The 21,202-nt window shown below is 40.6% G+C and overlaps 1 protein-coding gene across 1 annotated transcript in view; it reads right to left on the bottom strand.

The window, feature by feature from the left end:
- Nucleotides 1-21,202, bottom strand: part of DOCK2 (dedicator of cytokinesis 2) — a 559,513-nt gene that overhangs the window by 16,854 nt on the left and 521,457 nt on the right. Inside the window, exons 41-45 of the mRNA XM_056811565.1 lie at nucleotides 20,973-21,114; nucleotides 11,149-11,230; nucleotides 9,629-9,713; nucleotides 8,618-8,704; nucleotides 168-344 (exon numbers count right to left, since the gene is read on the bottom strand). Coding sequence (XP_056667543.1) covers nucleotides 168-344; nucleotides 8,618-8,704; nucleotides 9,629-9,713; nucleotides 11,149-11,230; nucleotides 20,973-21,114 — 573 coding nt within the window. The remainder of the gene's footprint in view (nucleotides 1-167; nucleotides 345-8,617; nucleotides 8,705-9,628; nucleotides 9,714-11,148; nucleotides 11,231-20,972; nucleotides 21,115-21,202) is intronic.

Raw genomic sequence — 21,202 nt, 5'->3', positions numbered from 1 at the left:
GGTGTGGCAGAAGACCCATACACATTTACATTCCACTGCAGCCTCATTAGGAAACATCAGGCAGGTGAGGAAAATCATGAGCAAACAGTGACTCTTCAATGACTGCCATCAGACCTGCATTCCTGACAGAGCCTTTAGGCATGCCCGAATGCTTCCAAGAACCTCACCTTTTCATATTTTGCAAATCCTCCCATAACAGCGGGGTCCACAATTCCATTCAGAAGCATGGAGAGTGGGTTGATGGGGAGATTCTCATCACTCTGGTACTGATTGATCATCATTAGGATCTTCTCATTAGCTGTAGACATGGTTTCAATGGCATTCTCCAGAGGACTAATTGTGGTCTATGGAGAGGAGATCATAGAAAACAAACAAAAAAAAACCCTTTAGTGCATTTTATTTTTTTTTAAGTCATTAGTACAGACTTCATTTTTGGTATATAAGCTTAATGTGGAAATGCATTTAATGACAGTATTTATATATATAATAGTTATATATAATGTCAGACCTGTGTTCAAATCTAACCTCAGAAAGTTACTAACTCTGTGACCATGAGTAAGTCCTTAATGGCTGTCTGCCTCAGTTTCTGCAACTAGGACATGAGGTTAATACTAGTATCTACATCCTAGGGTTGTTGGGAAGATTAAATAAGAATATTTGTAAGGCATTTTGCAATCGTTAGAGCAGTCTATAAATATGATGATTTTGAGGATGATGAGCATGAGGAAGAGGAAGAGGATGATAGAGCTTTGGGTCTGGAGTCAGGAAGATCTGAGTTTACATTTGACCTCAGATATTAACCATATGTTCCTGGGCAATTCACATGACCTCTGCCTCAATTTTCTCATTTATAGAATGGGTATAAGAACAATCCCTCCTCCCAGGATTGTTGTAGGGATCAAATGAGATAATATTTGTAAAGTGCTTGGCACAATGCCTGAAATAGTGTGATATAAACATTAGCTATGATTATCGATGAGCCAAGGGAGTCCCATTTGGGAGAGGCTTAGGTGGAAAGTGAGCTCTCTCTAAGCCAGGGGGAAAAAACAGTGCTTCAGGGGAGAAATAGACTGGTAGAAAAACCTTCCTTTTCTTTCTCTAAGAGCTACCTCCAAGCACCTTCAGGGCCAGGGCAACTAGTGGCTCAGTGGCTAGAGCGCCCGGGGACTTGCAATCAGGAGGTCCTGGCTTCAGATCTGCCCTTGGACTCTTCCTAGCTGTGTGACCCTGGGAGAGTCACTGAAACCCCATTACTTTTTAGAGTTGTTAGTAGGATAGAGATTAAGATTTTCAAAAAGAAGCTTCAGTAACCCTTCCTGACCCCACTCCCCACCCCTCCCAGCTAGAAGTGATCCTTAAAACCTTTTCCCATTGTCTCAGATCTGGTTTAAATTTCTCCTTTCCAGTTAGGCCATTCTTCTATATGTACAAACCTCCCCTCCCCTTAAAAGACTGCGCAGAGCAGGGACTTCATACTTTTGTACCTTTGTAATACCTAGCACAGGAGGCACCTGACAAATGCTCATTTAATTGAATTTAATTGTGAGGTGGAAAAAAAAAGCTACTTTATGTTTCAATTTAATCGTCCTGGAAAAGTATTTATTAAGTAACAATTTGTATTTATTTTGTATATACTTGTACAAGCAGGTATTGTCTCCCTGGGTAGAAAGCAAGCTTCTTGAGGGCAAGGCCTATTTAGTTTTTGTCTATATATACCTAAATACTGTGGATGGTACATAGTAGGTGCTTAAGAGATATTTATTGACAGATTGGCTGATGAGGTGCCATATGCTATATGAGGCATTAGAGATACAAAGGCAAGAATAGAGTCCCTATCCTCAAGAAGCTGACATTCTTTTGAAAATTTTTATTTATTTAAACCTGTTTTAGAAGCAATACTAAGAGGAATAGCAAGGCCCATCAAATTGGGGCTAAGTGGCTTGTCCAGGGTTACCTAGCTAGGAAGTGTCTGAGGATAGATTTGAACCCAGGACCATCTCCTGGCCTGACTCTCTATCCACTGAGAAACCTACCTGCCTCCAAGAAGTTTATATTCTACTGAAGGAAAATGGATTGAGAGAAGAAAATAGCAAATATAATGGTCCTTGTAATTCATGGCCTCCCTCAAGTTCTGAACACCTACCTGCCTCTAAGAAATTTACATTCTATTGAGGAAAAACATGGATTCAGAGAAGAAAATACCAAATATAATGATCCAGGTACTTTGTGGTCTCCCTCAAGTTCTGCACACACCGAAATGGGACTTATTCTTGTTTTTGTTGTTGTTTTGCTTTGATTTCTGGCTGTAAAAGTTCGATTTCTCCCTAAAAACCTTTCTTCGTCTTTTTTCTGAAGATAAGGTAGGAGTTCAAGCTTCAAAGCTAGTCAGGGATGGACAGTGGTTTCTAAGCACAAATGGCGTATAGAGAAATAAGAGATCTCTGGACATCAAACGGTACGGTCATCAAAGTAGTCAGGGGAGGCTTCCTGGGAGTGGCGAGACATCTTCTGACAAGAAATTAGGAATTCAAGAAACCCAGAGTAGGTCAGCACAGGAGAGAGAATCTGCCAGCAATTATTGGAGAGGGGAGGTACTGTTTCACAATGAAAAGAATGGCGGACACCCTACTAACACATGCTTGTCTAACCCTCTTCAGTCTGGTCCCTGACATTTTCTGGAGCAAAATCCAGGATGTATCATCTCCTGGGTCAGGTTCCAACCTTATCTGTAGTCCCCCCAGGCCTCCACCTCTCCAAACTTTTTACTTGGGAGCTCTGGAAGGGCATTTTTTTTTAAACCAGGGATGGGAATTCAGAGCCTGGGGCTCTTTGGCATATCAGGACCCAAGACTACACCAAGTGAGGGACAGGAATGAATCTGAACTTGCCCTGCTGGGGGTTGCTCCCTGCCCTCACACAAGCTCTGTTTGCATAAGCTGAGGCCCGCCATCTGGTTTCACATCAAATTCACAGACCAGCTCAGCGGGTGTTTTATGAGCCACGAGCCTACACTGGGTTCTGAAGGAAATTTATCATGACCGCTTGGATTGAACCCTGTACAGTACAGTGAATTTCAGCAGGACCCTGGTGTGGCTCTGAATGAATCAGGTTTTTAAATGAGTTGGTAAAAACAGAAATACCTATTGATTTGATTTTCCTCATTTTTGAAAGCTTTTTTTTATTCCTCAAATCTTTATCATCATTGTCGTCATCAAGCACAGACAGTGAGAATAAAAATAACTTTGGTTTCTTATCTAAGGACATTAGTAAAGATCAAATATAAAACTCTCGCAGCAGAAGAGTTTGATGAAAGGGCCCTGGGGAGTCAGGAGACCTGGATTCTGGTCCTGATTCTGTCATTAATTTGTGGGGCAACTTTGGGCAAGGCACCAGATTTATCTCAGTGATGCCGTTCCCTTACCTGTACAGTTAGGATAATATGCCTTCCCCTTAAAGATCTGAGGATAAAATATCTTAATAAGTAAAAGTGCTTGGGGAAAGCCCCTAGGAATACTTTATAAAAGATAAGTTGATAATGATCCCTTATATTTGCATAGAAAAGGAGACCCTCTGATACAGTGGGAAGAACAACTCTGGAAACAGATGACCTGGGTCCACTCAGATGTGTACGACCTGTATGACCTTGGGCAAGTGACTTAACTTCCCTGGACCTCAGTTTCCTCCATAAAATGAAGAGATTGAATTAAATGGCCTTCACGGTCCCTTCCAATTGGAGATCTATAATCCTATGCCATATCTGCAAAGCACTTCCATACACATCTAGTAAGATCTCCCCCAAAGTCCTAAGAAGAAAGGCAGAAAGTATTATTGCCCTATTTTACAGAAGAAGAAACAGACTCAGGGAGATAAAAGGATTAACTCAGAGTCCTGTGCTTGGCCCATAGTAGATGATTGTTGAGTGAATGAATAGATGAATGGATGAGCATCACAGGGCTAGAGCCACAGAGCTCAGATTTCCTGATTCCCAGGCCAGGTTCCTTTCTACCATACAAAACTTAATATGGTCAGACATCACCCAAGGAGAGAATCTGTAATTCAATGCTAACAGAGCATCTTTTTGTAAAAACACTTCCCTAACAGGAACTATACCTGGAATAAGAATCAGATCAAATAAATGTTAACGCACATCAGAAAAGTATGTATTTAGGAATGAAAGGCTTGAGCACAGCTTTCAGTCTGTGCCAGGGACACATCTGGAAATCCTACTCAAGAGAACTTTAGTCTTTTGGAGACAGTTCTTCTGATGTTCCTTCCTGAGGGTTTCCTTGTCCTTTAATGTAAAGAGTACCTGGATGGAAGGAGGCCTGAGACCTCAAAGAGATCAGACCAAGGTTAGTACCTTTGGCTTTCCTGAGCTCATAATCCCCTGCCCATTCCTCTCACATAATCCTTCTTCACCAAACAGGCAATAACATTTGAAGAGGGGGAAGCTGGGTGGTTCAGTGGCTTGAGAACCAGGCTTTGAAACAGTGGTCCTAGGTTCAAATCTGACCTCAAACACTTCCTAGTTATGCCACCCTAGAAAAGTCATTTAACCCCCATTGTCTAGTCCTCACCATTCTTCTACCTTAGAACCAAAACACAGTATTAATTCTAAAATGTAAGGGAAGCATTAAAAAATATAAAAAGTAGGAATAAGACTCCTGGAGAAGAGTGATGACAAGATAAATTGAGGGACTACTGGGAAACCAGAAAATTATTTTCATGATATTACACAATGTAATAAAGGATAAGAGAAACAAGAAAACACAGGCAAATGTGTACAACACCTCTACCCTATAATTTTCTTTACATGGCCCAGATCAAATATTTGGATGAAGTAGGACACAGGTGTTGGGGAAATACTTAGCAAATTATGAGATAATCATATTCTTATACTGGAGGTTAGGTTGTGACTGATCAGGCAGGGTTTCACAGTTTAGCTAGAGTCTCTTGAATGTTCATTAAAAGACTCAAAGGATATTCATTAACTAATATTTATTTACCTTGCTAGGAATCCTCCACAGAGACCATTCTATGTTATCTCTTCACCCTCAACCCTAGTTCAAAGATGCTACTTCTAAACCCAGAGACTGAAGCCTAAAAAAGGGAGGTGATTTTCCTCAACTGGGAAATCTGTGAAGCTTTAAGAAAGGTGAAACCCAGTGTCCCAGGCAATAAATGAAGTGGTGAAGGGAATGCTGAACCACAAATAAAGAGCAGGAAGTTAGAAAGCGGGAAGGAACCTTAGAGATCTAGTTCAGCCTCATCATGACAGGTAGAGAAACTGAGGCTTGGGGAAGGGAGAATTATTTATTCAAGTTACACAGGCTGCTGGTGATAAAATTTGTTCTAGACCCCAGATCTCATAATTTCTATTTCTTTCTAGAAGCCATCAGTCTATACTAATATCTATCTCTATTTCTATCTCTATCAACTCTGTCTCTGTCTCTCTTACACACACACACACACACACACACACACACACACACTGGACACACATACACTGGACACATGCATGCTATGAGAGAGCTATTTTGGAAGCCTTTGTCATAGATTCTCTTACCTGTCCCCTACCAGACAAACTTATGGAGAGCTTCCTTCTATTGTTTTTCCAAGGACTGCCAGGTTGAAGCAGAAAATGAGGCTCATGTAATTAAGACTTTCCTTCTGTCAACAGAGTGTGAACTCCCTACATGAGCTCGTGTGCCTGCAAATGTGGCAGGGTGACATGTTTGTGCTTGGAAAGAGACCTTCTGCTCCATCCCCTTTATTTGACAGATGGGAAAATCGAAGTCAACAAAGGTGAAATACATCTGCAGAGGGATGAGTGTATGTAAATATCAGGGGCAGAGAAATGAGTTATTTGTCTTGACTCAGGCGCATGTATACATTAGTACACATAAGGGAATATATCTATATGTAGAGAGAAATATGTATAGAGAGAATAAAGATATTAAGTATGTAGGCATTTGAATTTCAAGATTCGTCTGTGTATCTATCTAAGGGGCTGGATGCAGATCCATATCTACATATAAATAGATTTATAGGAAGTATATGTATATATGTATGCAGGAAGTGAGTGGTAGGGAATCTGGAAATCTTAAAGAAATTGTAAGATGCAAAGCTATAAGTACCACTGATCCTAGAGGACTGAACCTTGTGAAATCTCTCCTTCCCAAACTGTATTGTAGGTGTTGCATGAATACACATGAAATCAGTCACCAAGCTAGAATTTGGACATATGCTATGAATGTTTTTCATGATGAATATGTTTTAGCATGTGTATGTGTGTGTGTGAGAGGCAGACAGACAGACAGAGACAGGGAGAGAAAGATAAAGGGGATGAGGAGGAGGCAAGGAAGCAAAGTGAAATACTAGTTATACTATCTTCTTGTTTTTATTAAAGTTGTATTCTAGACAAGCCCAGAAACAAAAAAAAACACACAAACACACACATACATGCACACACACATGAGCAATAAAAAATGAACCCAGAAAGGAAGGTGACCAGCCTAACCTTTCTGCCTGAAGCCATTTTGCTTGTTTGTTTTTTTAAACACTATCTTTTTAGGAAGGGAGATCTCTCACACCAGGGCAGGAATTTGGTTGTTGGATTTTGGGGTGAGAGGGAGATGGTGGCTACTGGCACACTGAGTTCCAAATATGGGTAATTCTGGAATATGTCCAAATTGTCCAGAGTCCTTCATGACTGTCCTAGTTGGTCATGTTATGGGATCTCTCGAGGGGAAAATCATAAGGGAATCAATGACTGGGCAGAGATAAAAGGATTCTGTCTAATATCTGAAGGATATTAGACAATCCAGAAATCATTCTCTGAATCAGGAAATCTGAAATATAATTATAGATCTGGACTAATGAGATATGCGACCTTTGAGAAGTCACTTGAACTTTTTTGTGACTCAGTATTCTGATCATTAAAAGAAGGTTGAGCTAGACAATCTTCAAGGTTCCTTCCTACACTAACACTAACATCTCAGTTATCTCTATGCAGATGATTCTCAGATCTAGTCAATCATTTCATCACTCCTGATCTTCAGTCTTGCATCACTAACGGCATATTGGACATAACAAATTGAATGTCCTTTAAACATCGCAAATTCAGCAGATATAAAATGGAATTCATGCTCTTTCCTCCAAAGTAGTCCCCTCTTCTCAATTTCTTTATTATTGTCAAGGGCACCACTATGATCCCAGTCACCCAGGGTCACAAATGCAGTATTACCTTTGACTTCTCCCTTACATTTACTCCACATATTCAATCCGTTGCCAAGTCTTCTACCTTCACAACATCTCTCCAAAGTACCCCCTTTGTTCTACCTCATATATCAACCACTGGTACAGGTCCTCATCACCTCACACCTGGATTGTTGCAATGGCCTTCTAGCTGGTTTCCTGGCTTCAAGACTCCCCATTTTCATTCATCCTTTACTCAGCTGCTAACACAATTTTCCTGAAGTACAAATATGACCACATCACCTCACTCTTTACTCCATAAACTCCAGTGGCTCTCTATTACCTCTATTATAAAATGCAAAATCCCTTCTTTGTCTTTTAAAATCTTGTGTAACCTATAGGGTTGTGGGGGTTGCTAGGTGGCATAATAGAATATGGGGTCTGGACTCAGGAAAACTCATCTTCCTGAATTCAAATTCAGTCTTAAACATTTACTAACTGTGTGATCCAGGGTGAGTCACTTAACCCTGTTTACCTCAGTTTCACCATCTATAAAATGAGCTGGAAAAGGTAATGGCAAAACACTCTATTATCTTTGCCAAGGAGTCACAAAGAGTCAGGCATGATTGAACAACAACCTGATCTCATACCTTACTTCCCGCTTTATACTTTATATTTTAGTGATATTGACCTTCTTGCTGTTCTCATGATCCTCCAACTCTAGGCTTTTGTAGGGTCTGGAATGCTCACCCTCCTCATCTCCATCTCTTGGATTCCTTGATTTCCGTCAAGACTCAGCTCAGATCCCATCTTCTGCAAGAAGCCTTCCTAGGTCTTCCCCCAGCCTCCAGCCCATCCCCACTGTTAGTGCTTTGCTTCTGGAAAAATATTTTTTTCATACTTTAAGGTTTGCAAAGTACTTTACAACTATTATTTCATTTGATCATCACAACAACCCTGGGAAGTAGGTGCTATTATTACCTCCTTTTTTACAGGCAAGGAAACTGAGGTTGAGTGATATATTCAAGGTCACAAAGATAAGAAGTATCTGAGGTCAGATTTGAACTTAAGATTTTCCTGATTCCAGGTTTAGAGCTTTATCCACAATGCTACCTAGCTGTCTAAATGAGTTGACTCCCATTTACACTTGACATATCTTTTACAGATTGGTTGTTTGCTCCTTGTCTCCCTCATTGAAATGAGGCTGCCTGAGGGCAAGGACTGGGCTTTTCTTTCTATCCCCAGAATTTAGTACCTGGTAAGCACTTACTATATTCCTATTAACAGACCAGTTGACATCCTCTGATACCACAGTGGCTCCAAACAAGTATTCAGCTGTGCCTTCAAGGACAGAACAGTCCCCCTAGAACTGGTTATCACATGGTTCTTACAAGCTCCATCCTCTGGGGCGTGTACTTACTTGGGACATGGCAATCACCTCGAACCATCTCAGGATCCCTGGGAGTTTGTATGCTGTCACAAAGGATGTTCTCTCAATCCACATGGACTAACCAGCAGTGTGAAAAGAAGGGCAGAAAAGAAACATGGGATTAAATTGTGTAATGCCCACAGAGCAGCAAGTAGTTCAATAGACACTCAGCTTATTTTTCCCTCTGAGATTAAAATAAGCTTTGCAAATCATAGAAATAAGCTGCTATCTCCTTCCCAAAGGTGTTTTGTCAACATTAAGCCTAAACTCCCTCAGGTGCTGGGGAAATAGCTGGTGAGGACCTCAGCATCATGCCTCCAGTGATCAAAGCTGGATAGAGGAAGATAATTATTCCCTGTAGGGAAACGCACATGTTTAAGAATGCTCAGGGGGCTCCAATAGCTCTAAAGCCCTAGTGGCTTTTTGTTGATATTTTTTGGTTGGGCTGATTTGATCAACAACTCAAAAGTCTCCCAGCTAAAGGGCTGTCAGCTTAAGAGTGTTGTCTTAATGTTTGGCTTGTGGAACATACAGCAACCTCTTGGTAACCTTCACAAAATGAGGTGTTTTGAAGAGGGCTGGAATCATGCAGAAATGAGGCAAAATCTGATTAAGGAGAGTGAGGAGGCAACCAGGCATTCATTGATCTTCATGTTGATTTTGACTGCCTAGGGATGGGCTGTAGTAAGAGATCCAGGACATCACTGGAAAAGACAAACCTCTGGGACACCAGAAAGCTGATGTTGAAGGGGATCAGAGCTGGGGTGGGCCAGGGCAGAAACCACTTTAGGCATCACCTCAAGATGGATGGAGGGAGAAGAAACAAACTTTTGGTATTTTATCTAATTATTCTTGCTAACTAACTAGCTGCAAAACTCATTTGTTTCTATGCTGCTGAATAGTATGACTTTAGAGCCTTTTACATTTTGGTGTCCTGAGCTAAAAACCCCAGTTACCCCATCTTGGTTATAGTTTTGAGTCCTAGTAATAAGAGATACTCACAGCAAACTCATTTTCAGGGTCAACTGTTCCCTTCCGCACTGGCCTGGAGTAGTGGAATCGCTGCACATAGTTTGATTTATAAAAGCTGAAAAATAGAAAGAATATGAGATATCCATTGGCAGTGCCTCTAGTCTCTGGGAATGGAACAACGGAACTAATTCTCCAAACTGATTATTCAATGGAAATGTCCCCTTTCACAGAGAACTATTACCTGCTCACCCTCCTCATCTCCATCTCTTGGCTTCCCTGATTTCCTTTAAGACCTGTGTTTCATGTCTTATGATACAGTTAAATCCCCTTATTCTAGCCTGGGTAAGAGCCTCTTTTCTATCAAAGTTTCTTTTCCATGGTCTTAGAAGACAATTCAGCAATCTCTGTAGGGTGGCAATGTGTGTTTGTCAAATCCTTCCCTCCCTCAATCTTTCACACACACACACACACACACACAGTCCAAATGATCGTATCACCTCCTTAGGAGCCGACAGCATGGCCTATGTGTGGGCTGAACTCTCCAGACTCATTAATGAGCTGGGTCAAGCTCACCTTGTCCTACAACTTCTCTGCAGTCGACACTGACATCTGATCATCTGATGTTGCAGCTAAGATGCTGAAATGGGGCATCCTGCTCTCCTGGAGAGAACTGATGGGCAACTCTCCTTTCCTCTCCCCGCCCCCCACTCATAGGAGCTCCCAAAGGAAGCAGCCTTCTTTATAGTCAGGTCCTGCTGCACTCTGTTATAACTGCAGTGACTGTTCTGCTAGATGGAACTTGCATCAGGGACACAGACTGGGCATCAGTCAAAAGCTTGGGAAGCTGATCTGAATTTCATATTTACATCCAAGGAGTCCTGCTAGCCAATGCCTATCTTTCCATTCTCTTTAAGCCAGTGACACCCCACACTGAGGTCACAACAGCAGCAGCAGCAGTAGCTTCCTTTCCCTCCCTCCTCCATGTGGTGCACCTGGCCAGAATGGCACTGCAGTGGGGCGTCTGGCACCCCTTCCAGTTCAGCCTGACACATCTCTGAGTTCCAGCCTATTAATTCAATCTGTATTTATTGAGGATGCCTTCGCCACACAGAGTGCCAGAAATGTTGTCCTTCTCCCTTGGCTACAGCAATGGCCCATTTCAGGGGCAGCTGAGGCTGTCATGGGGAACCCCACTCCAAGGAAGAAAAGAGGAGCACGATTTCTTCAGGGAATGCTGTTTCTGAGGGTGGGTTTTTTTTGTGTGTGTAGGTATGTGTGTGCTTGGTATGTATGGAGACTGGTGGCAGAAGCTCTGGCTTCTCTGTGCAGGAGAGAGAGAGAGAGAGAGAGAGAGAGAGAGAGAGAGAGAGAGAGAGAGAGAGAGAGAGAGAGAGAGAGAGAGAGAGAGAGAGAAAGAGAGACAGACAGACAGACAGAGACAGAGAGACAGAGACAGAGAGAGAGACAGAGAGGGACAGAGACAGAGGCAGAGATAGAGACAGATGGGGGGGGAGGGAGAAGGAAGGAGAGAGGGGAAGACAGAGACTTACTTTATAATTTGGTCAGGCACAGGCTTATTCTTGAACCTAGGGTGTTCATCCAAGACCGGTTGGACTGTGAAGCACTGAATATCTGAATGCCTCTGAGTTAAGGACTAATAACTTTGACAACCACTATTGAGACTTTCTGATGGCCATAGCCATTCATGGGGCTGAGAGGTTCTTTCCCAGTTCAGTCAACCTGAAGAAAAGTTACTTGTAAGAAACTAAATCCTTTTTACTCCCAACTCTGCACTGGCTGAGCTCTAGAAAGGCCAGACCCACCACCTACTCATCAGAGTCCTGGAAATCAAATAGTAGTCACTGCGACCCCTATAAAGAATGTCTGTCAGGCATCAACTGGCTCAGCTCTGCCTACTACCTAGCAAGAACATTTTCTTCCTAGTCCTGAGTTGGCAAGAGGAGTTTTTATTTCATTATTTAAGTCAAAAACATGCCAAGCAAAAAGATGATTAAATGGTGGAGGAAGGTTTGCCATCAGTCAGTGGCTCTTGCTTCTTTCCCATGTCCTTTCTTCCACTTCCTTTGGTTAGCTCTCTGCCCATCTTGAGAATCCCAGGGTTCTCTTGTCCCATATAGGTGAATTCATTCATATGGTGTGTGTGAAGAGGGAGGAACCCTAGCAACTGAAAGTAATAGAAAAGGTATAGAAGGTGCCACTTGAGCTGAGTTTAAGGGAATCCAGGATTCCTAGGAAGTATCATAGAGGAGAAAGTAAATTTCAGACATGGGAGTTTAGCCTGTTCAAAGGCTGGGAGATGTAAGGAATAGCAGGAAAGCTTGTTTGGCTGGACATCAAGATTATGAAGGAGAGTTATATATGATAAACATGGAAAGGTAGAGGGGGAATCAGGTGACTAAAGTCTTTAAATGTTAAGCAAAAGAGTTTGTGTTTGATCCTTGAGGTAAGAGGTAGCTATTAGAATTCATTGAGTTCTAGGACTCTTTTTTCATGTATAAAAGGAGGGGGTTGATCTAGATGACATCTAATTTCCTTTCTAGCTATAATATTCCATTGGATTGCTTCTGATTGCAATGGAAGGAAGTTTAAAGATTAAAACTGTCAACTACTGTTCTTGGGTTCAAAATCATGGTTTTTGTTCTTAGCAACTTGTCCTGGTCCAAAAAAGATTACTCCTTTCTCCTTCTCTTTACCACCAGGATCAATTAGCATAGCTCCTTTCAGGGACAGCTCCTAAGAAATGAATGTGAGTAGCTGTACTACAGCTGAAGCATCTATGCAAAGAAATACAGATCTTGAGGCTTGAGCAAGGAGGGCTGGGGAAAAGTGAATTTAGCTACTGAAAATATTTCCTCCTTTCAAATGTTCCTCCTTTTTTAAAGCAAGAAGATAGGAAAAAAAACCAACACTTGGGACAAGTTGTTTTAAAGTCTCAGAAGAAAACACAATAGTTAAAAGGTTAAGTGGCTGTACAGCATCCTGGCCTCTCCAAATGTAAGGGTCTTACTTTGGATTACATTAGAAATATCAGATTCTCATTTGTAGCTGTCCCCTTTAGAGCAGTGGCATTTTCCCTCTAAAGAACCAGACATTCCAGAGTAGTGTAGGAATGAAGGGCAAAGAGACATAATGAAAAGGTTACAGATGAATATTTATCACTCCAAGGGAGAAAATATTTGGAATCAGGTTCAGGAGACTTGGCAGACCAGCCATGGAACTTGCCATTCATGTTTTTTTTTTTAAATATATTTTATTTGATCATTTCCAAGCATTATTCGTTAAAGACATAGATCATTTTCTTTTCCTCCCCCCCACCCCCCATAGCCGACGCGTAAGTCCACTGGGCATTAGATGTTTTCTTGATTTGAACCCATTGCTTTGTTGATAGTATTTGCATTAGAGTGTTCATTTAAAGTCTATCCTCTGTCATGTCCCCTCAACCTCTGTATTCAGGCAGTTGCTTTTTCTCGGTGTTTCCACTCCCATAGTTTATCCTTTGCTTATGAATGGTGTTTTTTTTCTCCTGGATCCCTGAAAGTTGTTCAGGGACATTACACCGCCCCTAATGGAGAAGTCCATTACGTTCGATTATACCACAGTGTATAAGTCTCTGTGTACAATGTTCTCCTGGTTCTGCTCCTCTCGCTCTGCATCACTTCCTGGAGGTTGTTCCAGTCTCCATGGAACTTCTCCACTTTATTATTCCTTTGAGCACAATAGTATTCCATCACCAACATATACCACAGTTTTTTCAGCCATTCCCCAATTGATGGGCATCCCCTCGTTTTCCAGTTTTGGGCCACCACAAAGAGCGCAGCTATGAATATTTTTGTACAAGTCTTTGTGTCCATTATCTCTTTGGGGTACAGACCCAGCAGTGCTATGGCTGGGTCAAAGGGTAGATATTCTTTTGTCGCCCTTTGGGCATAGTTCCAAATTGCCCTCCAGAATGGTTGGATCAGTTCACAACTCCACCAGCAATGAATTAATGTCCCTACTTTGCCACATCCCCTCCAGCATTCATTACTTTCCTTTGCTGTTATGTTAGCCAATCTGCTAGGTGTGAGGTGATACCTCAGAGTTGTTTTGATTTGCATCTCTCTGATTATAAGAGATGTAGAACACTTCTTCATGTGCTTGTTAATAGTTTTGATTTCTTTATCTGAGAACTGCCTATCCATTTCCCTTGCCCATTTATCAATTGGAGAATGGCTTGATTTTTTGTACAATTGATTTAGCTCATTATAAATATGAGTAATTAAACCTTTGTCAGAGGTTTCTATGAAGATTTTTTCCCAATTTGTTGTTTCCCTTCTGATTTTAGTTATATTGGTTTTGTTTGTACAAAAGCTTTTTAGTTTGATGTAGTCAAAATTATTTATTTTACATTTTGTGATTCTTTCTATATCTTGCTTGGTTTTAAAGCCTTTCCCCTCCCAAAGGTCTGACATGTATACTATTCTGTGTTTACCCAATTTACTTATGGTTTCCTTCTTTATGTTTAAGTCACTCACCCATTTTGAATTTATCTTGGTGTAGGGTGTGAGGTGTTGATCTATTCCTAGTCTCTCCCACACTGTCTTCCAATTTTCCCAGCAGTTTTTATCGAATAGTGGATTTTTGTCCCAAAAGCTGGGATCTTTGGGTTTATCGTATACTGTCTTGCTGAGGTCGTTTTCCCCCAGTCTATTCCACTGATCTTCCTTTCTGTTTCTTAGCCAGTACCAAATTGTTTTGATGACTGCTGCTTTGTAATATAGTTTGAGGTCTGGGACTGCAAGGCCCCCATCATATGTGTTTTTTTTTCATTATTTCCCTGGATATCCTTGATCTTTTGTTCTTCCAAATGAACTTTGTTATGGTTTTTTCTAAATCAGTGAAGAAGTATTTTGGTAGTTCAATGGGTATGGCACTAAATAGATAAATAAGTTTGGGTAGGATGGTCATTTTTATTATATTGGCTCGTCCTATCCATGAGCAGTTAATGTTTTTCCAATTGTTCAAGTCTAGTTTTAGTTGTGTGGCGAGTGTTTTGTAGTTGTGTTCATATAGTTCCTGTGTTTGTCTTGGGAGATAGATTCCTAGGTATTTTATTTTGTCTAAGGTGATTTTGAATGGGATTTCTCTTTCTAGTTCTTGCTGCTGAGCTGTGTTGGAGATATATAGAAAAGCTGATGATTTATGTGGGTTTATTTTGTATCCTGCAACTTTGCTAAAGTTGTTGATTATTTCAATTAGCTTTTTGGTTGAATCTCTAGGATTCTTTAATTAGACCATCATGTCATCCGCAAAGAGTGATAACTTGGTCTCCTCCTTGCCTATTCTGATGCCTTCAATTTCTTTATCTTCTCTAATTGCTACTGCTAGTGTTTCTAGTACAATGTCAAATAGTAGAGGTGATAATGGGCATCCTTGTTTCACTCCTGATCTTATTGGGAATGCATCTAGTTTATCCCCATTGCAGATGATATTAGCTGTTGGTTTTAGATATATACTGTTTATTATTTTTAGGAATGACCCTTCTATTCCTATGCTTTCTAGTGTTTTTAATAGGAATGGGTGTTGTATTTTATCAAAGGCTTTTTCTGCATCTATTGAAATAATCATGTGGTTCTTGCTAGTTTGCTTGTTGATGTGGTCAATTATGTGGATGGTTTTCCTAATGTTGAACCAGCCCTGCATCCCTGGTATGAATCCTACTTGATCATGGTGAATGATCCTTCTGATCACTTGCTGGAGTCTTTTTGCTAGTATCCTATTTAAAATTTTTGCATCTATATTCATTAGGGAGATTGGTCTATAGTTTTCTTTCTCTGTTTTTGACCTGCCTGGTTTTGGAATCAGTACCATGTTTGTGTCGTAGAAGGAGTTTGGTAGAACTCCCTCTTTGCTTATTATGTCAAATAGTTTGTATAGTATTGGGGTTAACTGTTCTCTGAATGTTTGATAGAATTCACAGGTGAATCCATCAGGCCCTGGGGATTTTTTCTTAGGAAGTTCTTTGATGGCTTGATGGATTTCAATTTCTGATATGGGATTATTTAAGAATTCTATTTCCTCTTCTGTTAGTCTAGGCAGTTTGTATTTTTGTATATATTCATCCATTTCTCCTAAATTGGTGTATTTATTGCCATATAATTGGGCAAAGTAATTTCTAATGATTGCCTTAATTTCCTCCTCATTGGAGGTGCTGTCCCCCTTTTCATCTTTAATGCTGTGAATTTGCTTTTCTTCCTTCCTTTTTTTAATTAGATTGACCAGTACTTTGTCTATTTTGTTTGTTTTTTCAAAGTACCAGCTTCTTGTCTTATTTATTAAATCAATAGTTCTATCACTTTCGATTTTATTAATTTCTCCCTTAATTTTTAGGATTTCTAATTTGGTTTTCTGCTGGGGGTTTTTAATTTGATCGCTTTCGAGTTTTTTCAATTGCATTTCCAATTGATTGATCTCTGCTCTCCCTTGTTTGTTAATATGAGCTTTCAGGGATATGAATTTGCCTCTGATTACCGCTTTGGCTGCATCCCAAAAGGTTTGAAAGGATGTTTCGCCATTGTCATTTTCCTTGATGAAATTATTAATTGTTTCTATGATTTCTTCTTTAGCTAAACGGTTTTGGAGTATCATATTGTTTAATTTCCAATTGGTTTTAGATTTGGTTTTCCATGTACCATTACTAATCATTATTTTTATTGCCTTGTGATCTGAGAAGGCTGCATTCATTATTTCTGCTTTTTTGCATTTGTGTGCTATGTTTCTGTGACCTAATGTATGGTCAATTTTTGTGAATGTGCCATGTGGTGCTGAGAAGAAGGTGTATTCCTTTTTATCCCTATTTATTTTTCTCCATATGTCTATTAATTCTAATTTTTCTAAGATTTCATTCACTTCTTTTACCTCTTTCTTATTTATTTTTTGATTTGATTTATCTAAATTTGATAATGGTTGGTTTAAGTCTCCCACTAGTATGGTTTTATTGTCTATTTCTTCCTTCAATTCTCCTAGTTTCTCCATTAGAAATTTGGGTGCTATATTATTTGGTGCATACATGTTGATTAATGATATTTCCTCATTGTCTAGAGTCCCTTTTAACAAAATATAATTACCTTCCCTATCCCTTTTGATCAGGTCTATTTTTGCATTGGCTTTATCAGATATCATGATTACCACTCCTGCCTTATTTCTATCAGTTGAGGCCCAGAAGGTCTTACTCCATCCTTTAATTCTGACCTTGTGGGTGTCAACCCGCCTCATGTGTGTTTCTTGAAGACAACATATGGTAGGGTTTTGGATTCTAATCCATTCAGCTATTCGTCTACGTTTTATGGGTGAGTTCATCCCATTCACGTTCAAAGTTATGATTGTCATTTGTGGACTCCCTGGCATTTTGATTGCCTTCCCTAATTCTAACCTTTTCTTCTTCGGCTCTACCTTTTATTCCAGTGATTTACTTTGAATCAGTCCCCCTTGTCCCCTCCCTTGATGTTTCCCTTTTTAGTCCCTCCCTTTTTGTTCCCTCCCCCTCCCCCCTCTCTTTCCCTCCCTTTTTGTTCTCCCTCTCCCCCTCCCCCCCCTTGGTTTTCCCTTCTCCTTACCCTTGTTGGGTAAGATAGAATTCAAGATCCCAATGGATCTGGATGTTTTTCCCTCTCAGAGTTGATTTCCCTGAGATTGAGGTTTAAGTAAACCCCCCCCCCCTCTCTTCCTCTCCTTCTTATAGGAGTTTTCTTCCCCTCCCCTTCCCCTGTGAATCTTTGTGTGAGAACCATTATTCTATTTGGTCTTTCTTTACCCCCTATTTATACATTACATTTTCCCCACATATTAGTATACATAGGTTGATATAAATGTAGTCCTTATAGAAGAGAGTTTGAGTAAAAGAAGATAACATTTTTCCCCTTTCCTTAATATTTACCTTTTCAGGTATTCCTTGCTCTTTGATTTTCGGTATCAAACTTTCCACAGAGCTCTGGTCTTTTCTTTGCAAAAAGTTGGAAGTCTTCTATTTTGTTGAATGCCCATACTTTCCCTTGGAAGTATATAGTCAGTTTTGCTGGGTAGCTGATTCTTGGTTGGAGACCCAGCTCTCTTGCCTTTCTGAAGATCATGTTCCATGCCTTACGATCATTCAGCGTAGAACTTGCAAGGTCTTGTGTGACCCTGATTGGCATTCCTTTATATCTAAATTGTCTTTTTCTGGCTTCCTGTAGGATTTTTTCTTTTGTTTGATAGCTTTGGAATTTGGCAATTACATTCCTGGGAGTTGTCTTTTGGGGGTTTAGTGTAGAAGGTGTTCTGTGAGCTCTGTCAGTGGCTGTATTGCCCCCTTGTTCTAGAATCTCTGGGCAATTTTCTTTGATTATATCTTGTATCACCATGTCCAGTTTGGTGTTTATTTCTGGCTTTTCTGGGAGTCCAATTATTCTTAAATTTTCTCTTCTCCCCCTGTTTTCCAGATCTATCACCTTGTCGGTGAGATATTTTATGTTCTCTTCTAATTTCTTGGTGTTTTGGCTTTGCTTTATTAGTTCTTGCTTTAAAGCCTGGTTTTCTTTTACAGTTTGGTCAAACTGGTTTTGTAGATGCGTGAATTTCTTTTGCATCATTTCCCACTTTTCCTCCCAGAGGGCTTCCATCTTTTTGGTCCTTTCTGATTCAAATTCTTCATGGGTTTGTGGAGAGTTTCTATTTCCTTTGGAAGATTTTGGAGAATTTTCTTGTATATCTTCTTCTATCTGCTCTGTATTTTGTATTTTGGCTCCATAGAATGTGTCCAGAGTCGCCCCTTTCTTCTTATTTTTCTTGGTATTTTGGGGCTTCTGTGCTTCTGTGGAGTTTGTCATCTCTGAACGTGGAGGATTGGCTTTTCTTGTCTTTTTCTGGTGATCAGAGGCTTTAGTCCTGGGCAGATGTTGGTTCTATGAGCGTTCCCTGGGTTAAACTGAATATGCCTCACTGGAACTGGAATGGAAGGGTCGGACCACGAGGCCACACTCTCCCCCTGGCTCGATTTCCGGAAGTTGCCTTCAGAATCCCTGGCCGTGAGGCTGTTTCGTCGGCCTGCGGGGGGATGGGCTGCCGCTTCCCCAAGCTCCGAGAGCACAGACTTTCACTGAGACTTGGATAGCAGGATCCAGCCCGTGAGGCTGTCTTGCCCGCCCTGAGGGTTGCTGTTGTTTTGACCAGCTCTCTGCAGCAGAGGCCCCAGGCAGTAACTTTCACCCGGACCTACCGGCTCTTTGCAGCGGAGGCCCCAGGCAGTAACTTTCACCCGGACCGACCAGCTCTCTGGAGCGGAAGCCCCAGCCAGTAACTTTCACCCGGACTGGGACTTGGGTAGAAGACCCTGAGGGTTGTTGTTCCTCAGACCCTGCTCTCTGAGCCCGGCGCGGCTGCCGCTTCAGGGAGCCTTGGACTCTGCGCTCCTACCCCTGAGGTCCGAGGGATCTCGGGTTCTGGCTTTTGAGGGGAGCCGTACCTTTTGAACCGGGTCCAGGTCCAGGAGGAGGGTTCCCAGGGTCTGTGCTGTTGATCGTTTTGAATTTCGGCGCCTTAGGAGCTTCTAGTTTGAGATCGGTCGGGAAGGGTTTTCCGGAGATCTGAACTTCAGCTTTCTCTAAGCCGCCATCTTAACCGGAAGTCTTTTTTTCGCCATTCATGTTTTAAGGACTTAACCTAATTTGTGCTTATAGGAGAGGTGTTTGAAGATGGCAAGGATTGACATTATTCTTCTAATGTGTCGATGTCTGGCTGGGATGTCCATTCTAACTTGGCATTTCTGTGATACCTGTCATCATCACAATGGGAACCTTTATGATTCTTTGAACCATCCCCTTTCCCCTTTTTTGTCTCTCCTCTCCATTTCACACCATTAATGACCAGGTGAAACTTGGACTTCAGGGTGCCCTTAAACTTGGGATTCCATCTATACTAAGCTTCCTTGCATCAATTCTGGTGATATTTCCTCATTCTAAAATGGTCTGCTGCTTGGTTCATGATTTATTGGTGATAACGGCAGTAATTGGCTCCAAACCTAGCACCTAAATAAAGGTAGCTTAATGTGGTATACAAAACACTCGTCCTGGTCCAAAAAAGATTACTTCTTTCTCCTTACTCCATCTCCCAAAACACTGAATAAGACAGGAGTCAGAAGATGAGTTCTGGACCTGAGTTTTAGCCTTGAATCTGCCAGGATTGGGCAAGGTCACACCAGTTCTGTGTGACTTCTTTTTTTATTGCTTCCCCTCCATTTCCAAATCTGTAAAAGGGGATAATTATAATACCTGTCTCACCTATTACAAAGAACTATTAGTAAAGATCAAAGGATATGTGACATGCAAAAGGATTTTGTAAAGTATAAAGTATTTAGTTAACTCGAAAGGAGTATGGGAAGTATAAGGCAGTATTTCCCCAGCCAGTATTGATCCCCAGTTTCCTTCCATACAGTATCACCTAAGTGAGACATGATATCCTTTGTTATTGGCACTTTTAGCCTCTTGTAATTACTTAGTGTTACTTGGTGTTTACTTACTTGAAAACATGTTTTATCTCCCAAGATAAAATGGAAGCTCCTTGAGGCCAAACACTGTTTCATGTTTATCTTTGTTTCCCTGGCTCCTGGCATAGTGCCTTGAACATAAGAAGTATTTAATACTCAATAATATTAGCTAACACTTATATTGCACTTTAAAGTTTGAAAAGCATTTCCATATATGTTGTCTCATTTGATTCTCTCAATAAACGTAGGATATAAGTACTATTATTAATCTTGATCATACAAATACTGAGAGAAGTTAAATGATGTCCCCAAGCTCATATATCTATTATGTATTGGAAGCAGGATTCAAACCCAGGTCTTCCTGATATCTTTGTTCAGTGTTGTATCTAATACATGCTGCCACTCAAATAAAAATGTCAAAAAATACTACTTAAATGTTTGTTGAATAACTATAAAACTTTTTATATAAATAATAGTTTTGAAGAATAACTTGTTGAAGAATAATATATTAATCTCCAAAGAAAGAACTGGCTAATATAAATAAGCAAGACATAGCCTAATCAATCTATATCTTTCTTCATACATACATATATATACATATATATGTCAACCAATGCCTAAAAAACTAGATAAAAATAAATGTTGTTGAACTGAATTGTATAGCCAATATAATGTAACCTCCTTAAGGATAGGGACTAAGATTTGTGTGTGTGTGTGTGTTTGTATTCCTAGCATGGAGCATAGTGCCTTGCTCATAGTGCACATATTTGCCTACCAAATGAATGAGGAGATAAATGAATGAATAACTAGACCTGCCAGGTCATCTGCCCTCCAGTGATACACTTATAAGGATACATTGGCCAGGAGAATTCTTTACATCATCTCCTGGAGCAGACGTTGTGTTCATCTTCTCTGCATTGGGGAACTGGCTCATCAGCTGGATTTGGAAATCCTCCCTTCGTTCATATTCCTTGCCACGGTAGATGAACACTTTGTTCTGCAGAGAAATAACCATAACAATGCCTAGGATTACCACAATGACTTTTCCTTTAAGAAATTGAAGGCATGTCTAAAGTGAGATTGGG

The sequence above is a fragment of the Monodelphis domestica genome, chromosome 1 (assembly GCF_027887165.1).
Source record: "Monodelphis domestica isolate mMonDom1 chromosome 1, mMonDom1.pri, whole genome shotgun sequence".
NCBI classification, from domain to species: Eukaryota; Metazoa; Chordata; class Mammalia; order Didelphimorphia; family Didelphidae; genus Monodelphis; species Monodelphis domestica.
This window is presented reverse-complemented; position numbering and strand designations above follow the sequence as displayed.